The 19,041-nt window shown below is 41.0% G+C and overlaps 1 protein-coding gene across 3 annotated transcripts; it reads left to right on the plus strand.

The window, feature by feature from the left end:
• Window positions 1-6,119: 6,119 nt before the first annotated feature.
• Window positions 6,120-18,208, plus strand: TAGLN3 (transgelin 3). Of its 3 annotated transcripts, none has more exons than XM_064522128.1 (5): window positions 6,120-6,153; window positions 7,375-7,556; window positions 8,444-8,618; window positions 13,282-13,384; window positions 17,656-18,208. In XM_064522128.1, exons 1-5 carry the CDS (start codon window positions 6,135-6,137, stop codon window positions 17,795-17,797), a joined length of 621 nt encoding a protein of 206 aa, XP_064378198.1. In that variant the 5' UTR covers window positions 6,120-6,134; the 3' UTR covers window positions 17,798-18,208. The 3 variants fall into 3 exon arrangements, with proteins under 3 accessions (XP_064378198.1, XP_064378205.1, XP_025978284.1); XM_064522135.1 differs by lacking the exon at window positions 6,120-6,153 and adding an exon at window positions 6,405-6,429; XM_026122499.2 differs by lacking the exon at window positions 6,120-6,153 and adding an exon at window positions 6,708-6,957.
• The last annotated feature ends 833 nt before the right edge of the window (window positions 18,209-19,041 follow it).

A 19,041-nucleotide genomic window follows, 5' to 3' on the forward strand; every position in this document is an offset into this window, starting at 1 on the left:
TGGCTTGCCTGTCACTGAACATAGTATGGACGTGTTGGAGCTGAGAGTGTTGTCACAGCACAAGGAAGCTCTGGACGCTAACAGAGGAATTCGACTGCTAGTGTAGTTGCTTTTGATCAAACAATGCTAGTTGAATAAGCACCTAGAAATTTTTATTTTATGTGTAATGATTAAATTACATAACATGAATTCCTGCCAAGGAATTAATTAGTCCTTTAAGTTTCATGAATATATAACACATATGAGCTTTTATAGCTAGGCATGAAGCTTGATTCGCGCGTAACACTAAAGAAGCAGGTAATAGATCTAATTAAAAAAGAAACAAAAGTGTTACCAGCTCACCTCAACTGTCCATAGTGCTCATCAAGTGACGCTTTTGTTTTGGATCTGCTGCAAAATATTTGAAACTACTTGAAACCTATCTTGTGAAGCAAGCTTTAAATCTGCCTACTAAAAAAACCACCGAAATGGTGAGGAATGCTTTCCAGGGTTCGGGAGCTACTCTGCAGTGGACCAGTATGTATCGAAAGAGTCTGTAAAGCTTATTAACCTTTTTTAGTGTTAAGCAAATGCTCTTCTTCTGTGTATATTGAGCTGTACTAGCGCAGTTTTATATATATATTAATTTTTATCTTTTCATATATTCCACTTGTTTTGACTCTTTTGTTGTTTGGCTTTGTATTACACACAGCAGCCTTTTTTGAGTTAACTGGCATGAAGTGTTTCATGCACTTTCTGTTTCAGCCAATTTATTTTCTCTTGCTTTAACACTAAATATAAACAAAACACTGTTCACAAAAAGACCCCTAGTTGGATAGGCCTCAGAGCTGCCTCCTGCTGTTTCATTTTTATGTTAATTTTTGATTAACTGCTTTCTCTTGGACACACTGTTATTCATTGGGGCTAAGATTTATGGTACCATACTTTTCATATCAAGTGAAAAGGTGCTTAGAGAGAAGCTCCCAACCAGCTCTGAGGTTTTGAGCACTGGAGTCATACTGTAATACCCAGTTCTGACAATGCATCAGTGCCTTGGTCAAAGGCACAACATTGGTCTGTGCTTTTCCCTCCTCTTCCTCTCCCCTCTTCCCCCCCCCCCCCCCAAAAAAAAAGAGGGGAAAATCATGACCTGGGAATAATGAGATTTGAACCTCCTCGATTGTTAAGTGTTACTCAATTGTGCTGTTACAAATGGGCAGACTTATATCACCCTGCAGAATTGTTTAAAATAGAATGGTGGTTAAAAATTATGTTGAAAATATTCAAAGATAAAGGCTTCCCTGAAAAAAAGAGGATTTTGTAGTTGAACTGTCTCTAAGACAGGCAGTCCCTGCCTTGAGCTGCTGTACAACTTCAGTCAGGTTTGGAAAAATGTAGAGTTTCAGTAAAGCTTTGTGAAAATCAACTACTGTGTAAAGAACACATATCCAAATACCAGAAGTCAGAATGCATTGTTTTCCCTCTGCCCTTGTGCTTGAGCCCAGCACAAACTGGCAAGGCAGAGCAAACTCAGCTCTTCTATTTAATAGCAGGCAGCTTGCTGCATACATACTTTTAAGGCCACTGTGCATGTTGCTTTTTCCGTGGCAGGTGTTTTCTAGTAGATGGGATTACTGTAACAGTTGGGAAGGCTGGGGAGAAGGAATAGAGATGAAGGACAAAAATACACTGATCACACATTTACTGCTCACAGGTCAGTTTGTGTAGTTCAGACTGATTTTGTTGCTGTAGGACCTCATCTCACTGATGATATACTTGACTAGAAGAATGATAAAAGTTTCAGCCTAGGACATGTTACACATAAATCTAAATTACAAGACCTATTGCAGTGTAGTTGAAGGCTTGACCTCATATTTCTCTTTCAAGTCCTGTATAGGTATGTTACATGGTCCAGCACTTCAGTCTCATTAAAGAGAAATGGGCATCCTCTATATAACACAGTAATTGTAGCTTCTGATCTGGTTATGGGTGAGGAATAGACATGTTCTCAGCCCACTACGGTGTCTTGTTTTATGTTTAGCAAATGGCTTTAGCTAGCTGTGCATTTATATTTGGAACAAAAAGCAAATGACAGCTGCTAAAACTTCCAGTCATTTGGTTCTGAAACTAAAATACAGATTTAAAGTGCTTTTAGATTGGCACATAAGAGGTTGTGTTCTTTTTGTGCCTTCTGACCTGCACCGAGTTATCTGTTCACCTCCCACACAGCAATGTGAGAAGGTCACTGCTGCCTGTCAGGGTGGAAGCAGGTGCCTGTGCCTGTGCCTGTGGCAAAGGTATGCTGAACAGCAGCACACTTCAAGGCTGGAGCAGTGTAAATGGTCTGCCCAGCCTCTGGCCCTGGAAGAGCAATCCCTGAAGGACAGAGGCTGCCTGGGATCAGAACTAGGCCATACAGGAGTGGTGTCCTTTGCTGAATATGAATATACCGAACAGGGCCTGCCTGGCAGAACATGTGCAAGTCCTTAGGAGGCTAATTCTTGAAGAAGTCACTGACTGCAAAGCTAACTCTCCAGTAATAAGAATAGAGCAATTATTTAGTTAGGGAATTTTTTTAGATAAACTTTATTCTCTGTTTTGACCTATGTTTCAGTAAAACAAAGATGTTACCTTTTTTTCTGTTCACCTGGTAAGTGTATGTGGCAATATGTAGTTTTCAGATCAAGTTAGCTCTCAGTTTGATCTGAACAAAAAGTATTGTTTCTGTTGGAGGCAGTGAACGCTGATGAAAAAATGTGTTCATTTTCTTTCAAGGAGTCTGTCAATTCAGCAGAAGATTTAAAAGACCTTCAAGGTCAGCTTGAATATTAGGACTGCTGGCAGCTACATCCACAAATGGCTTATGAATCCCAGACGCACCTCTTCTGTGGCATCCCTAGTTGTTTTGTTCTGCAGATCAGCGTGTCAGTCCATTCTGTTCTGTCCCATGAATAGGAAGGTCCTTCTTTCCTGAACTATTTTCTTTTTAATCTCAAATCTGATGTGTTCCAGCTATGCACTTGCTTGAGACTGTCCAGTGTCTTGTTATCTTCAAAGCTGGTCATGACTTTTTATAGGCAGATGGCAAAGGCTTTTTATGAGCAGAAGAGAAGATACTTGCTTAAGTTAGCCAGCACTTCCTATCTTTGATGCTCTCTACTTTTTGTATTTTAAATCTGCATTTTAAATTAGTGGGAAAGTCAAAACTCTTAAAATCACTGTTGATATTGTCTTCTGCTTATGATACCTCTGTAGCTTTATTTGCAGTGTTAAAAAGATGGCAATGTTCTAAGCTTTTTTTCCCCTCTAATCTGACTACTTCTCTTACAACAGACTAGAGCACCTCCAGATGTCTTATGACAAAGCAGGGCCATGAATAAAACCAATGGTCTGCACAGCACTTTCCTGGCCTTGCAGCTCTCCGATAAGGCTCTCTTTTTGCTCTGAGCTCTTATTGATCCTTGGCATCCTCTCTGCAATTCCAGAAGGTGCTATGTCGGCCCATCGGAGTATATGCAGAGAGCATCTGTAAACAGTTCTTATGAAGAGTTTCCTTGTGAAGGGAAGTGCTGCAGCTGTTTTACAGCTTTGGAAACTTTCCTAGAAGTTTTTTGGGTTTTGGGAGGGTTTTTTTTTTTTTTTTTTAACGTAGTTGGGAAAGGTCCGTTATTATACAGCCTAGACTTACCAGTTATTCTAATTCCTGGATGGCTTCATCTGAGGGGAGCTGACCCAGCACACTTCAAAAGACAGCACTTTGAGATGATTGAAATACCCGATTCTTTCTGTGGGGTGAATTGTTGAGCAGTGAGTCTGACAAAAGCTGAGGGTTGCTTTGCAGCAGGGGAAGTTTTACTTTTCCCTCTTTATTGTAGTTAGAAACCATTGAAAACTATCAAATTACCTTGGATGTAAGCATAGGTAGGGAACAAATTAATGTTGGTTTTGTTGTTGTTGGCAACATTTGTTTATGTATTTACAAAGATTTTTAAGCCCATAAGGTTATTGTGATTATCTATATTATTTGAAGCATAGCATGAGCCATAGGATGTAGACAAATTAAATCCTACTTCAAGACCCCAAGTTTCATCTCTACTTACATGTTTAGTTACAAGTATTATATTTTTAGTTATAAGTTCCAATCTTGGGTTACCAAGAAAACTAAAATAGGACAAAATCCATCAGAAGTAGTTTAGGTAGGTGTTGTAATGGCTAAGGACCTCTGCTGCTGAAAACCTGCACCTTACTCTACATCACATTTCTAGCCCTTACTGTTGCACCTCCTGTGTTTTGTACAGCCAAGCCCTTTGGTCACAGTGTTTTGCCCAGAGTTTGTGCCACCAGCTTATCTTCCATTTCCCTCTGTGGTTTTTTTAAAGCTGCTGATTCATATGACAGAACGCTGCTGTAAAGCACTTTTCTGCCTATGCTGTCATTTTGGCTACGCTGAGACATGTTTTTTGCCTGCTTCCAGGTAGATTGCTTTCAGGCAATTTTCTTTATTGTTGCTGTTTCCTAATCGCAGTTTGCATGAGCTGGGATCTTATTTTTTTGGTGATTGCTGATAACACATTAAATAATTCAGTGCTGAGAACATATCCTTGTACAAGCTGAATGAAAATATACTTGATCCTTGATGATTTCTCAATTCTAATCACATTACGAGACCTACTAGTTAGCCAGCTTTCATCTATTTAATGTCTCATGTTGTTTCTGAATCAGTTTAGTTCCCTAATCAACATGTCATGTGGTAGCCAAGTCTAATGTATTACAGAGCTTTTAGTAAATTGCATTAACAATATCGCTTTTGAAACCAAAATTATTCTATTGTTTTTCCCAGGATTGAAGTCACAAAGCAGCCTTATCATTCAACTACTCATACTTTGAAAATATTGGTACAGGACTGGCATTTTTCCAATCCTCTGCAACTTTCCTGGGTTTCAAAGCCATATTAAAAATTAATATTGATGGACAAGATTGCTTTCCAGCTTTCATAATGTGGAATGATCCCATGAGAACAGGTTGCATAGCCAACATCTGTGAAGGGGGAAATGGGAAGGGGGAGACTTTTGCTGTGCAGCTTATGAGAGTTAAATTACTCACCCCTGCCCCCAAGTTAGAAAGTGAGTTTGAGGCTGACACAAAGGTACATAGCTCTCATGAAATCGCGCTGCTAGCGAGCCCTGGACACCTTGATATGACCAGAAACAGCCAGGCAACCTAGAGAGCTCCCTTTTAAAGGGAAGAATGCAAAAATATCTAAGTACAAAATAGAGTTTCTTCTTCTCTGTGGCACTGGCCAGAGCGTAAGGCCCAGCTCTTAATGGTTGCTTGAACGGAAAGGCCATCAAATTCCTGTGCTGCTTTTTGCTGTTGCTGCTGCAGTTTATTCCTCCTCCCATCTTCAGGCTTGGTTTGCACCCTTTGTTCCTGCGCTCCATGGCTGGTCCATCTGCTGTGCCTCTAATGGCATGTTCTCTGGGATGGAAAGTGCTCAAGTAATGGCCTTGCCACATAACACACTGAGTTATGTAATCAAATATTTCATAGGGTTTTAAAACTACCAGTGCACAGAACAGAAAGCACTAAATGAAATGCCTGTGGAAGAGAACAATGAATTAGGTCATCTATTAAATTTTTCATCTCTTGAGTCTGTTCAAGCCCAGGAGTGTCCCAGGCAGTATAAATCTGAGAATTCATGGCCTTAAATAAGAAAGTAATGGATGAAGAGGCTGTTATGAGATAGATTTACAAGAAGTTACACTTTATATATTTATTTATTTATTTTAGGTAACAGAAGGAGTTTCATTGGCAAAGAGCTGCCTGTGAATCCACCTTGGGTTTACCAGCCTTCTTGCATACCAAACTAAACATGATACATTTGCCAAAAGGAAACTATTTTATAGCAGGGTTGATTTACAGCATGGTTGAAAGACATTTGAAGTCTGGTGTTACTTGGAGAGGAGCAAAATTATCTTGTTTAGTGAAGGATAAATATGTACAAAGGAGACCGAAGTAAAAGTCTTTTGGCTTACCTTGCTTTCCTTTACTTCCCTCCCATCACTGCAGTGCTATAATCAAAACTTGAACTACCATACATGGGCATAGCTCCCTTGCTGTTCGTGGAGGTATGCTGACTCATACTAGCAGAAAGTATGATCCTTATGCTTTACAGTATGTTTGCTAGTTTTTACTGGTTCTCGCTTATTTTTAATGGCTTATTTCCTCAAGACACTATTTGATAGCCTAATGTATACTGATGACAGGGTGATTGCCTTAATATTCTACCTAATTGCTTTCTCCTCCTTGACTTTGCATCCTTTTATCCCCTGTCAGGACTCCTTGTGAGCACTTGAGCAGTGGACAGGAGCAGTTACTTTCCATGCTCTAGCCATGCTAGCATCACAGTACAGAAGAGGGAGAAAAAGGTTTTGCTTCTCCTTTGCAAAAGTAATTATTATGTATTTTATTTGCTTTTATTACCTTTCTTTAGTGGGACAGTATCCAGTGAAGTCCCTCTCTTCGTATTTCTAACTGTAGGGCACTGGGATGCTTGGTGCAGTTTGGGCTGCTGTAGACTAGCTGATGCAAAGCGAAGTCTGCAGGGTGACCAAGCACAAGGCTGAGGAAACATGCATGAAAACTGACTGCAGATGGGCGAGATAAACAGGACCCCCCCTCTCCCCCCACCGGCTGTGACTGAGTAGGCAGGCCTCTTTGATGGCTCTTAGCAACGCCCCTGCTTTGACCCTCCTCATATGTGAGGAAAATCAAATCAATACTCTGTTCTTCAAACCACGATGCTGCAGCAGCAGCAGCAGGGCGTTGTGGCAGCCTTCGTCTTCTCTTAAATTTGTCGACGCTTTTCAATTTGCTGATCTCTGGATATCCATCACTGCTGAGAAAGACCCTGATTGCATCTCTAAAAGGACTCCTTGAGCTCCCATGTGTAACCTCCCTCCTATTAGCAAGTATTAGGTAGGCAATTTTAAAGTGCTTTTGGATTTGTAGGCAGCCTTAACATTGATTTTAAAAAGCTACTGTATTCTCTGTAATCAGAGCAGAAGCCTCTTCTTAAAACCTACCCTGTTTAAAATCTTCTTCTCATTCTGTTTCTGTGGTTTGGGGGGGGGGGGGGATATTTTTGTTTTTTCCTTCTTTTTAAGGAATTTTTTAGCTGATGTGCATCTTTGGAAAAGGATATTCCCTCTTTGATCCCTCCCTTGTTCTGCAGAACAGCTCTAACCATTGCCATATAGTTACTTTCAGCGTTGGTGAACATCTGTTCAACTGTGTAGCATATATAGCAGGCTGTTCACTCTTTTATTATTTAATTTTCTGCTGTGTACTTCAGAGGTGCAGACTGGAACCCACTAAGTTCTGTTTTGGTTGCAGAGATGGCTAACAGAGGACCAAGCTATGGCTTAAGCCGAGAAGTTCAGGAAAAGATTGAACAGAAATATGACCCGGAATTAGAGTCTAGACTAGTGAACTGGATTATTATTCAGTGTGGAGAACAGATAGAGCACCCGCCGCCTGGAAGGCAGCATTTTCAGACCTGGTTGATGGATGGCACGGTAAGCATTTTGTCTAATTCTGTACTTGCCTGTGTTTACATATACACAGGGAATAGGTATATATCGTCATCTGTGTCCTTGTTTTCTGTTTTCATCCAGCTGAATTGGTCAGAGCTCATGGCCAGTATAGAAATATATGTCCTAGCAACTGGCTGATTTCCTTTTGACCAGGAAATCTTAACCTCAGAAAATAATTATTCTACTGGTGCACTGGGATTAGTACAGTACTTGTGATTCTTATGAGTCATGTATTTTATATATGAGAATGACTCATTCCTTCAGCATCATTTCTCATGCAGTTAAAAAAGATCTGTTTTTAAAATCAGTGTATACTTTTTTGTATAAGAAATGAGTGTTGGTAGAGAAAGGTGAATAGATGCAGAAAATCTGATATAGTAGATTGTCATAACGGTTTTCTTCTTGGGAATAATTCTGTGGCTAAAGCATTGTATTCCATTGGTTTATTGAACAACAGACAAATGCTGCTGTTTGCAGTGGACTCTAAGAATAGGCTAATCATTGAATCTCTGCCAAAGTGACTTTAACAATATTTCAATTGACATTGCTTATTTTTTTGGCCCAGGCATGTGGGTTTCTTTTCTGTCAGTTGTTATATAACCTTTACCAGTGATTGCTTTGTTGTTTCCAACAGATTAGGATTTATTTGGTCAGGCTATTGCCATCAGTTAATGAAAGCTTTAATGCATTTCTAATATACTTTGATTATTATCAATTGCAGTTTTCTCCTCTTTGTTTTTAATTGAAGAAATTATGCCCCTGACAAAAACTGACCAGGTCAAACTAGTTTACAGCATCATTTCATGTGCAGAAATTGCCTTCTAGCTTGGTGACTGCTTTATAATTCTGTCTCTGTGTTTATCTCTCAGCTGTTATGCAAGTTAATAAACAGTTTACATCCAAAAGGAAATGAGCCTATTGCAAAGATCTCTGAATCAAAAATGGCTTTCAAGCAGATGGAACAAATTTCTCAGTTCTTAAAAGCTGCTGAAATCTACGGAGTAAGAACAACAGATATTTTCCAGACAGTGGATTTATGGGAAGGTAAAAATAATAAACTTGAAGTGAGCTTGCAGTCTTCATTTTACTTTGCTTTGATGTGTTGTAATGGTGCATTTTGTCTAAGACAGATTCTGTAATGTAATTATCTTTTGTCTCTGTTTGCCTTACCTCATTACCATGTTCTTCCGGTGGTGCATTATCTCCTCTGAGGGATATACGTTACCCTGAGGGCATAATGGCTAACGTGTTATCCAAAAGCCATCATTCTGACAGAAATCCACAGACCTAATAAAACAAATGTTCCCCATGCTAATTATTTCCAAGTAAATAGCTTCTAATAGCAAAAATGGAAAACCTTCATTTTCTGATGACAAGCTTTTATTGTAGTTTTCAAATTATAAGCAAGGCTCAAATTAAAGCTATAAAATGCATTCCCAAGAGCATATATGGCTCTTTGGAGCTTGTGAGGGCTCATTCATGACTAGCTAGAAGGAAGGCTCGCTACTGGAATATAGGGGACTATGCAGAGATGTTAGCAGAGCATCCCTTACCAACAATACAGTCTTTTTAGAAAGGTCACTACGGAAACAGCAAAAAAATTCAGAATGCCTTTGTCGTTTTGCAGTTGCGAAGGTGAAAGTTATCTCTATCCCATGTGGGAAGTGGAAACTGTTTTCTAGTTCCTGAAGAGCTGATTCACGTTCATATGGCTGCTTTTAGCCATCTCTGTGTTGATGCATAACTACTGGTGCACTAACTAAATATATCCTGCGTCTCTCTGGATAAGGTGATGTGTAATGCTTTGCATGGGTTCAAAGCAAAGACAGCTTTGGGGTAGTGAAGGGCAGGTGTTAAGAGGTGTGAAAGGGCCAAAAATCCACAAAGAGAATGAACCAGTGGAAGGAGGGAAATAATCCTTTGAGAAAGCTGGTCAGTGTAGGAGGAATAGGAACATGCAGTGGGATTTATTTGCGCAGGCTGTCAGGACATGTGGAAGAGATCACTCCTCTGAAGGACAGCTCAGTAAATGAAGACTTTGCAGCTGGGCTAGGGAAGGATATACCGACAGCCTGAGTTACTAGGATCTGCAGCATTCTCAGGGTGTCAGGTTTGCTTGACAGATCTTACCTTTGGGCACAAGGGCAGGATTGTTTCTTACAGTTCAATCTTCAGTGTTTCATCCGATCTTTACATGTCTTAATGAAGGGCTTTTCACTTCCCTGTAATAACACCCTCCCTGCCTTCCCCAGCCAAGCAGGCTGTTGAAAGGAAAGCTCCATCCATCTTACAAGGGATGGAATTAGCTCATTTCAGATGCCGTTCTTGGCAGTCTTTTGCATCTCGTAATAGCTTCACACTATGCAAATGAAAATACAGTCTGTTGATTCTTATGATGAAAAAGACTTGCTTTGAAGAGGAAAAGCTCATAATGATGGTGACTGTCTCCTCATTTCTCTTCCTTTCATTCATCACCTTTGCTCAAGAGATGTAAGGAAAAAAGCCAGTAACTCCAGATGACAGGAAGCCAAAACACAATCCCCAACTGAGGAAGGAGCCCTTGGGAGCCACACAAGACTTGTCTCCACTGTTATTTTAGGACTTCCCAAAATTATTCTGTATCTCCTTACTTCCCCATTCTGTCTTCTGCCTTCCTCAGCTCATTTTGGTGCTGAAATGAAATGCTTCGTCCCTCCAGGAGAGAGCCTGTGCAAGCTTTTTGCATCTAACTGTAGCTCTGACTTACAGCATCTCTGCTGTTTCAGGGCTGAATCATCTGAACCTGGATGCATTAGCTGTGCAGAAAGGACAGTATCTTTTTCGCTATTTCAAAATTACAATACTCCTACTCTTCAGAAAGGATTCTCAGGCTATAACCTGTTTGTAAAGAGGGGGTCATCAACATATGTTTATAGGGAAAGAGAAGTATGTGTGACTAAAAAACAGCTTCTCTCTGACACTGGTTGTTTCCTGAGAGCTTTTGATTTGAGATTCTTAGTAATAATTAACAAAAATACTTCAGGATGCAATCTGCTTTTGGCTGTTTCAAACTCACTTGCCCCATCCAATGCTTTTTTTTTTTCATGTCTGTAACTCTCTTAGTCCAGGAGAAGTATGACCTCTCTTCTGGCCCTTTCTCACTTGAATGTGCTGGGCTGAGAAGCTTTCCCTAATCCATGCCCCACATATTATGTCCACAGTTTTTTTACCAGCTTCTCCCTAATGTATTTCCAGAGAGCTAAGAGGCAGAGGTAACTCTAGATGTGTGTCCAGCTTTTACAAAACAGCATTTCAGAAACACTGTGCAGATCAGTCTCCCTCTTTGGGTCTGAATGTGCCCCTTTCTGTACTTGGTGATGAAGGCCTTCTAGCTAGATTTCCCTCAAAGAGAAAGGGATCACTTCCAACAGATTATCGTATGAACCGAACAGGCCCCTTCCTCCCTGTGCAGGCAGTGCCAAGGTCGTCTTTTGGGCTGTACTAGTCAAAGCACACTGTAAAGGACGTCGAAGCTGCAGAAGAAATGTCAGAAGGACATATAGCAGATATGCTACTGTCAGCATGGGTCCCTGCAGCATGATTCAAGGAGGTAGAGACTTGGAGGGCAGGCAGGAAGTCCACAGGGCTTTGTTGTGAACGATCAAGTGTTGGAGCTGAGGGAAGGACTAACTGCCGTCTTCTGAAATGCCAGAGTCAAGTTTGGCTTCAGAGAATGCTTATCCCTTCTTTCAAACGGCTGGAGTGTTAGGTGACTTTTTCAGCTGAGATTTAAACTTCACAGCTCTTTTTATGCTGACCACCAAGCACGATATGAAATCTCTTGTCACATTTATGGCCTCTTCAAACACTCTTCTGCTGTGCCCCTCCTAGCTGCCTGTGTCCTTTGCTGAAAAAGGGTGAATGTTGCAAGACCAAAGAGATTTAGGGTGTTTCCTCATCCATAGCATCCTTCACTTCCAGCAAGGAGGCCCTGCTTTGCAGTGCCTTGGCTGTTGCTTTGTTTTGTCACGTGGCCCTCGCTCCTACTCTGTTTTTCCCTGCAGCGTCTCCCACTCACCACTGACAATTAAAGCAGAGCTGAGTGCAGAGGGTGGGGGAGGCTGCCAGATGGCTCAGTGAGGCTGATCATGATATTTTGCTACCCGTCTTTTGTTTCTTTTTCTTTTTTTTTGCACTTGCCATCATCATTCAGCTCATTCACTTTTAAATCCATCTTTGCATCCCTCCTCATCCTTGTCAGTCACCATGCTCCTTGTTACATGGGAGGCATCCCAAGGACATTATATGTGGCATCTGTTACAGCATATGGTACATCTGCTGCTTTGGGGATCTCCGAGCGTTTTTGCCTCACGCTTCTCCATGTATGTGTGTGTACGTGCATGTGAGAGATGTCAGGCTCTTCAACTGCCCTCTCTTAAGCAAGGACCACATCTGATGTGGTGTTTGTGTTAACAAACACAGTAAAACAAGGATTCTGGATGGTTGACTGTTTTATTAGCAAATGGTTCCCTGCAGATAGGATTCCTGTAAAGTTTAAGAGGCTCTATGACAGCCACAGTTGGAAGCTGCTAGACATTTTCAGCTTTAGGATGTCTTACTCACCTCAACCAATGCTTTATGATTTTAGGTTTGAATGAACCAAAGCCCTGAACTTAATCTGTGTATAATTAGGGAGACTCATAACATAAACACATAATGTGAGAAGGCTGCTTTCCTGTACACACCAGCTGGTCTACAATGATTTTCCTTAATATTGGTCCACTGGAGGTATTTCTGAAGTCTATCATCATCATGTCTCTAGTAGCACATGTTTTTATGGATTATTTATTTCCCCATTTGAAGACCTTGAACTTGAATCCTCTAGAAAGCTTTTCTCTCTCCTTTGATTATGGAAAGAATCTAAACAACTAGCGGAGACGAGAGATGTAACTTTTACTTGGCTGAAGATGAGATGAGCCCTGTGTCCTTGGAAAGAGGAATGGAGTGGGCTAAGATAAGGAGGGGGAAAGTGGAAGAATAATGAAAGTAAGAATTGTATGACAGGATCTGAAAGTATGAAATTGCAGAGCATGGATTTTTGGTAGTCTGAAAAAGGAAGGCATGAAGAAGGATTTGGGGAATGATTTGGTGGGTAATTTGTGAAAGATTGATGTGAGTTGTCTGTGCAGGACTTCTACAGGACTGCTGTGAGCTCTGTTGGCATATGGCTATCTGTAATTGCAAGGGGGTATATGGTGGGATCAGTCTTACCATTTTACCAACAAAGAAACTGAGATGCAGCACAGTCATCTACTGCCTTGCTCTCTGTCAGCCATGTTTTGTGCACTCAGCAGCTCTCAGTGTCTTCCAATTCTTTGTGTATCAAAGCAATCTCTTCTTAGGACAAAATTCTGTCAATAGGATTATCTAGCAGGACTTAAAATAGCATGGAGGAAAAACATTAAAATAGCCATAGGCCTGGAAACCTGGAAATGCCTGAATCGTAAGTCTTTCTTTAACACAGTCCCTTTGATAGGTTTCAATAAGCTCTTCTGTGTCAGTATCTCCATTTCAGCATCTGCAAAATAGCTTTTGTAACGCTATTACTGCACCTTCTTAGGCGAGTCGAGAGAAATAATTAACACATTTGACGAATAGGTTTATCAACCTGCCAAGATATTTGTTGTGCAAGGTCTTCTTGTATTAATTTCACTGTCTGGCTTTCTAGGGAAGGACATGGCAGCAGTGCAGAGGACCTTAATGGCTCTAGGCAGTTTGGCAGTGACTAAGGACGATGGCTGCTACAAGGGGGATCCATCCTGGTTTCACAGGTAAAATCCGAAACACAGCTTCCCAGAGTGTCTTCCACAGGAAGCTGGTAATATTGCCTGCTCGTAGGCTCAGAGTGACTTTAAGGAAATTTATTTGGAAAGGAAGAGAAGAATCTTTCCAAAATATTCTTGTAATGGAGAGGTTTTCTTTCTGGAGTCTGGAGGAAACAAGCAAATACCCAACTAGGCAGCAGCATTTTATACCCTTCACAGATTCCCAGCTTGTTAGCATCACTGCTGGGCCCATGTCTTACCATATCTTATTGGCCTAAAATTACACAAATACTGTTGGGGAGAAGTCCCTGTTGGAGCTGTGTAGCACAGCCATGCTGCCACCTCTTCTCTTGTAGCCCCCTCATCCCACCGTACACATCCATCCTGCTGACCTGGAGCTGGGAAGGAGCCACCAGGAACACAATGAGGAAGTGCCTCATCCAGCTCTGGGCTCTTCTGAAGCCCTCCCTTGTGAACATGGCTCTTATAAGGGGGAGTGTGTGTGTGGGGGGGCATCCTAGACAGCCAGTTTGTGGCAGTGCACACAGAGAGGAATGCATCATCCTGCCTCAGCAGCCTTTGTAGAGTACCTATCCCTCTGTATGAGGGGTCTGCACTGATCCCTGGAGAACAGACAATTTTCCTGTCCACCAACATTACCCCTGGCTCTTATTCCTTAAAAGGACAGCAACAACACTTAGGAAATTCAGCCACTAGTTTTGGTGACCTTCATCTATTGAGCAGCTTCAGCTAATTTTCTATATCCATTTATGAGGAAAAGGAAATGAAAGCAGTGCGGCCACTTGAGTTGTCCTAAGAATGTGTCTAGTAGGAAAGGTGTACTTTTGCCTCACATCAGGTAACAGACGGAAAGACATGAAGACCGGGCTGCCGTATGGCAGCAGGTAAACCCTCATGCAGAGCCCTGAATTTCCTTCAGTTATTAGCTCATTGTTAGCCTTCTGTCTGATGAAGCTGGGTGGTCTGCTGAGAGCACATCTGTGTACCTAGCAAAGAGAAGGCATGAAGCCTTTCTCTTTTTTCATCAAACCAAAAATGATTTCCTTCCCTAGTCATCCTTTTTTTCTTGTGGAGTAGCATTTATCTGTGAAGATTTCCCTCTCATAGCAAAAATATTTATTTGCTCTAAAACTCCACTTAGTTTGGCTAGGGAAGCTGAGAAGAAAGAAAAGTAAGAAAAAGAACTCCTCCCACAGTTAGCACTCCTGGCCCACTTGCATATTACTGAAGGGAGTTTCTACCATCCAAGAGTATTTCTTATGCTGCAATGTCTGAGGCATGTTAGCAAAAGGAGTGCTGGCTGCTTGGTTTTGGTTTCCTTTAATTTGTTTGATGTCTACATGAGGCTCAGCACAAACAAAGCAAACTTCACTTTGTTTATGTTAAAGCTTGAGCTGTCTTAAATAAAGCTAAAGGAGACTTGAATTTTAGGTGAAGTGCAAAGTCCTGTCCAGTCTTTATAAAAAAAATTAGTTTAAATTAACTTAATACAGTCCACAAAGAGATCTGTATTTATTGACTATAATTGGTTTTAAAATTCAAATCCAGTTACAAGCTTTAGTATAAACCAGACATAAAATCACTGAGCCAGACAGGCTTACTTGTTTTATATAACTTAAACAAATTCCTACATGGAAAAATTAATTTTCATCTGGCTCTTAATTGTGGGTGGGAACAGTTTTCATCGGCATAACTGAAGATATAACCTCCATCCTTTCCTGTCTGTCTTGCCTGTGTTACACAGATGGCTAATCCATATCTATTGCAGCCCCTGAAACACCAGTTTATAGCCTGGCGTCTTAAGGAAAACTGATCTTATTTCCTTAAGGATCTTATGTGTGGCAGATCAGGAGCTGTTTTCTGAGTAACTTTGCTATCCCTACAGGCCAGTCAGGCCCCCTCACTGCCACCCAGCGTTGATCATGAGTCAGGGCCTTCAGACTGATTCTTAATCTCCTTAAGTTAAATTGAAAGAAGTCAAGATTGAATGGAATAAGAGTATTCATGCAGAGATCTATCATGATTAAGAAACACCCACACTTGAGCTAAGCCGTTTAACTTTCCATTGCCAGTGTCTGACATACCCAGTTCCATCAGGCTTGATTTCTCCCTTCTCATATGTTCTAGTGGAGTTCATGGATCCGTGGTTGTTTATTATCTTGCAGTTTGGCAGTCACCAACACCAGTGCAAAGTTGGCAAAAAAACTATCAGATCTGAGTGGTGGTATTTTCCACACAGTTTGCAGTAAGGCTGATGTCAGGTGGTAGCAGATGACGCCAAACAGAACTTGAAATCCTGTGGAACCTCAAGGGGAGCAGACTTGTCCTCTCCTTTTTTCCTGCAATCTCAGACAAGGCCATTTCCAGCAACCTAAAAGCAAATCATGAGTACATGCTGTTTTCTGTTAAGACCATCATATACTAAATGCAGTAATTATGATGGTAAAAATAACCCAGTATGATCCAAACTGTCTATATACTCAACTGTTATTAGCATATCCAGACTTCCCTTTGGGCTCTTTTTTCTTAATTTCTGCTTTGCAGTTCTCATTTCTTCCTGTTCTTAATTACATTTCAACTTTCTGTAGTGAACAAATTACTCCATAACATGGCTGAAAATACTAGGAAGAAAAAGAAAAAGGAATGTGAATGTGTTCCTGGGATTTTAATTAAAATAAAGGCAGATACAGTAAACCTGAAATTCAATTACGTAATAGGAGTAGTTCTAAAAACATTCTCTCTTGGAGTTTCTGGCAGCTGTTTGCTGCCTGCGTAAGGAGTCTGGAAAAGAAATCAAGCAGCAGTGAGACGGGGTTGCTTTCTGAGATGCCTGAAGTTCTGCATGCCTCCCTCCAAAAAGGCATGCTTTCTGGGAAGAGGTCTGAGATCTGACCCTGTGATGGGCTTCTATAAATCCTCTTATGAATCTATACATTAATACTGGAGGTCCCTTCTCAAAAATGACAGGTCACTGCTGTTTTTTTATGGATGTTTCTCACCTTTCTGCTGGGCTGGGCCGTCAGCCAGGTGAGGGTTCTCCTGCACTGTCCTGAGCACCCTAAGCCTAGTCCAGCAGAGGAAAGTTTAAGTGCTTTTTCTGGACTTGAGCCAGGGTGCTCAGTACAGCACAGGATCAGACCCTCGCAGAGGATCATATTGATGGTTTGCAATCACAGCAGCTGCCTAATCTAGGATTCTCATCTAAGGGGGGAGTGGGGAGAAGCAGGGGAATTGTAATGTGATGCCATCTTGCAGGGTAACCTGATCCCAGGACAAATAGATACTGCGGGGAGAAAGATCCTACCTGGGTGGGAGTAGAGTCTGGTTGATTGAAAGCCTCCCTCAGTTTCGGGCTCTGCTGATTTTTACAGCCTAATTGGCAGCAGCAGACTGACCCTTCTCCTTTTTAAATGACTTGTTTCCCCTGTCTCGTATACATGTAAGATTAATCTAAGATGAATACACAGTTTCGCACAAGGCAGCAGAGTACAAACTTTTGTGCCACTTCTTAACAACCACTTTTGCCCTCAGTGCTATTTTCATGGAAAAGTTTTAATTTCCAACAAAGGTTCATTGATCTAAAGGACTTTTGAGACCACAGACACCAAACAAAAGCAGTCAGTATGTTTTGACAGAAGATAAAGGACTGTCATATGGTTAAGACACAGGTGCAGAGGCCAAAATCTATTGCTTAGAGGAGAGATCTGGGAACTGCAACAGAGGCAATTGTTCTGTCCTGGGGGCAACCACCATCCACTCTGTGAAAATGAGCAAGTTGCTTCTCTATCCCATTGTTTCTCTGGGTACATTCAGCTCTTATTTACTCCACTGAGTTAAATTATACCAAATTATACCAATGCTCTAGATGGATACCGAATTGTATTACAGCACATGTAAGTGTCTCATTGATCAGACCCCATAGACAACAGCTCCTGAGAGCTGTATGGTTCAACAATATATGATGCTATATAAATATTTTACCTATCATGGCTGCTGGGGAAGTTCCTGGGGGAATCTTGAGTATGTAGTACAGAGAAAGTCTGAAGTATTGTGGGTTTGAGTAGGACATTGCTTCTAACTGCAGGGAAGCAATTAACCCAGCCGATATTGTCTGCCCCATGGGATGGTGAAAATGAAATACTGCATTGCAGAGGGAACATTTATTAACATGAGCCAATTTCAGATTGCTTTTCATGATTATCTGGGCATATGCAGAATGATGGTATGTGTTGCTTTTTTTGTGTGCTTCTGGACAGGAAAGCACAGCAGAATCGGCGAGGATTTTCAGAAGAGCAGCTTCGTCAGGGACAGAATGTGATAGGCCTTCAGATGGGCAGCAACAAAGGAGCATCACAGTCGGGCATGACAGGCTATGGGATGCCGAGGCAAATTATCTAAAAGCATCTGTCTGTAGAGAAAACACTCCTTCTGCAGCATGATCTGATTAAGAAAAAGAAAAAAAAGCTCATTAGTTCCCTTTCTGCCTGTTTTTTTAATAGTTAGTGTGCTCTGAGATTTGGCATATTTTTGGTTTGGTTTGGTTTGTTTGTTTGTTTGTTTGCAGCTGCAACTGTTCATCTAGGAACATGGGTTTTCATGGTGGTGTGTGTCAGTTCACAGCACATGTGCACTTCTGCCTCCTCTTTTTCACTTCTGAACTATGCAAAGACAATTATTCTGTATTAATTTATTTGCAAACTGTTATCTTCCCTATTTGTCTCACACCACTCTTATATCTCAACCAGTAACCTCGTTCTTCAATTCAGTGATGATATTGTTTGACCTAAGAATAAAGATAAATTAAAACCACCTCTTAGACTCATTCTTTAAAGGAGATAAAGTCAATTAAAACCAACTAACATACGGTACAGTCCTGAAGAGTTAAATGTTTTGATTGATCCGTCTGTCTCATCTCTAACCTAGACCTTTCTTTGGGTGCCTTATTGCTATCATGTTTTCAGTCTGTGTTATGTATTTAATTTAACATTTGTCAAAATTCTCCTAAAAATATTTTCCTAAAAAGAGAAAAGATCTGTTATCCTGAGTCTGATTTGTGCAGTCTCATCCAATTTTGCTCAGATTTGAATGGCACTTTGCAATAGATGAATTTTCCCGAATGCAATGCAAACCTTACATCTTCATCATGAAAGCAGAATCCATGAAACAGAGGTGAGAACAGGTTTTGCCTTGTGATAGTTGATATTATGTCAGGCAAATTGCTGCAAACCAAGGTGTTTTAAATGCAAGGAAAGAAAGAAATGTGCCAGAATGTTTCTGACTTTAAAAACACCTGAAACTCAAAGAATTTGTTATGCTTACCTGTGTGTGTGTTTGTAAATTTGGTTGGTAATTCATTTTGGAACAGGTCTCCGGAGAATCAACAGCAGTATTACCTGTCGGCCTAGTCATCTGCCCACAGAAGCTTGCAAGAGCAGGTCCACCGAGTTAATGCAGCTTGCATTGCTCTGTAGCATTCAGGGGAATCATACTGTTTTCTCTGTAGGGCTTTCCTCCTGTTAACTATTTCGGTCAGCTACACTGGCAAAGCCCAATCGCTTCTTTCTTACAGGCAAGTAGGAATGTATGATTACCAAACTTCGTGTACTTTTTAGTTCTTAGGCTTCCAAGAAAACCTAAACACA

Source organism: Dromaius novaehollandiae, chromosome 1 (genome assembly GCF_036370855.1).
Source record: "Dromaius novaehollandiae isolate bDroNov1 chromosome 1, bDroNov1.hap1, whole genome shotgun sequence".
Lineage (NCBI taxonomy): Eukaryota > Metazoa > Chordata > Aves > Casuariiformes > Dromaiidae > Dromaius > Dromaius novaehollandiae.

Coding starts and splice junctions, on each gene's coding strand:
- TAGLN3 (XM_064522128.1), top strand. Junction 8,619..13,281: donor GACAGTGGATTTATGGGAAG/GTAAAAATAATA, acceptor CTGGCTTTCTAG/GGAAGGACATGGCAGCAGTG. Junction 13,385..17,655: donor GATCCATCCTGGTTTCACAG/GTAAAATCCGAA, acceptor GCTTCTGGACAG/GAAAGCACAGCAGAATCGGC.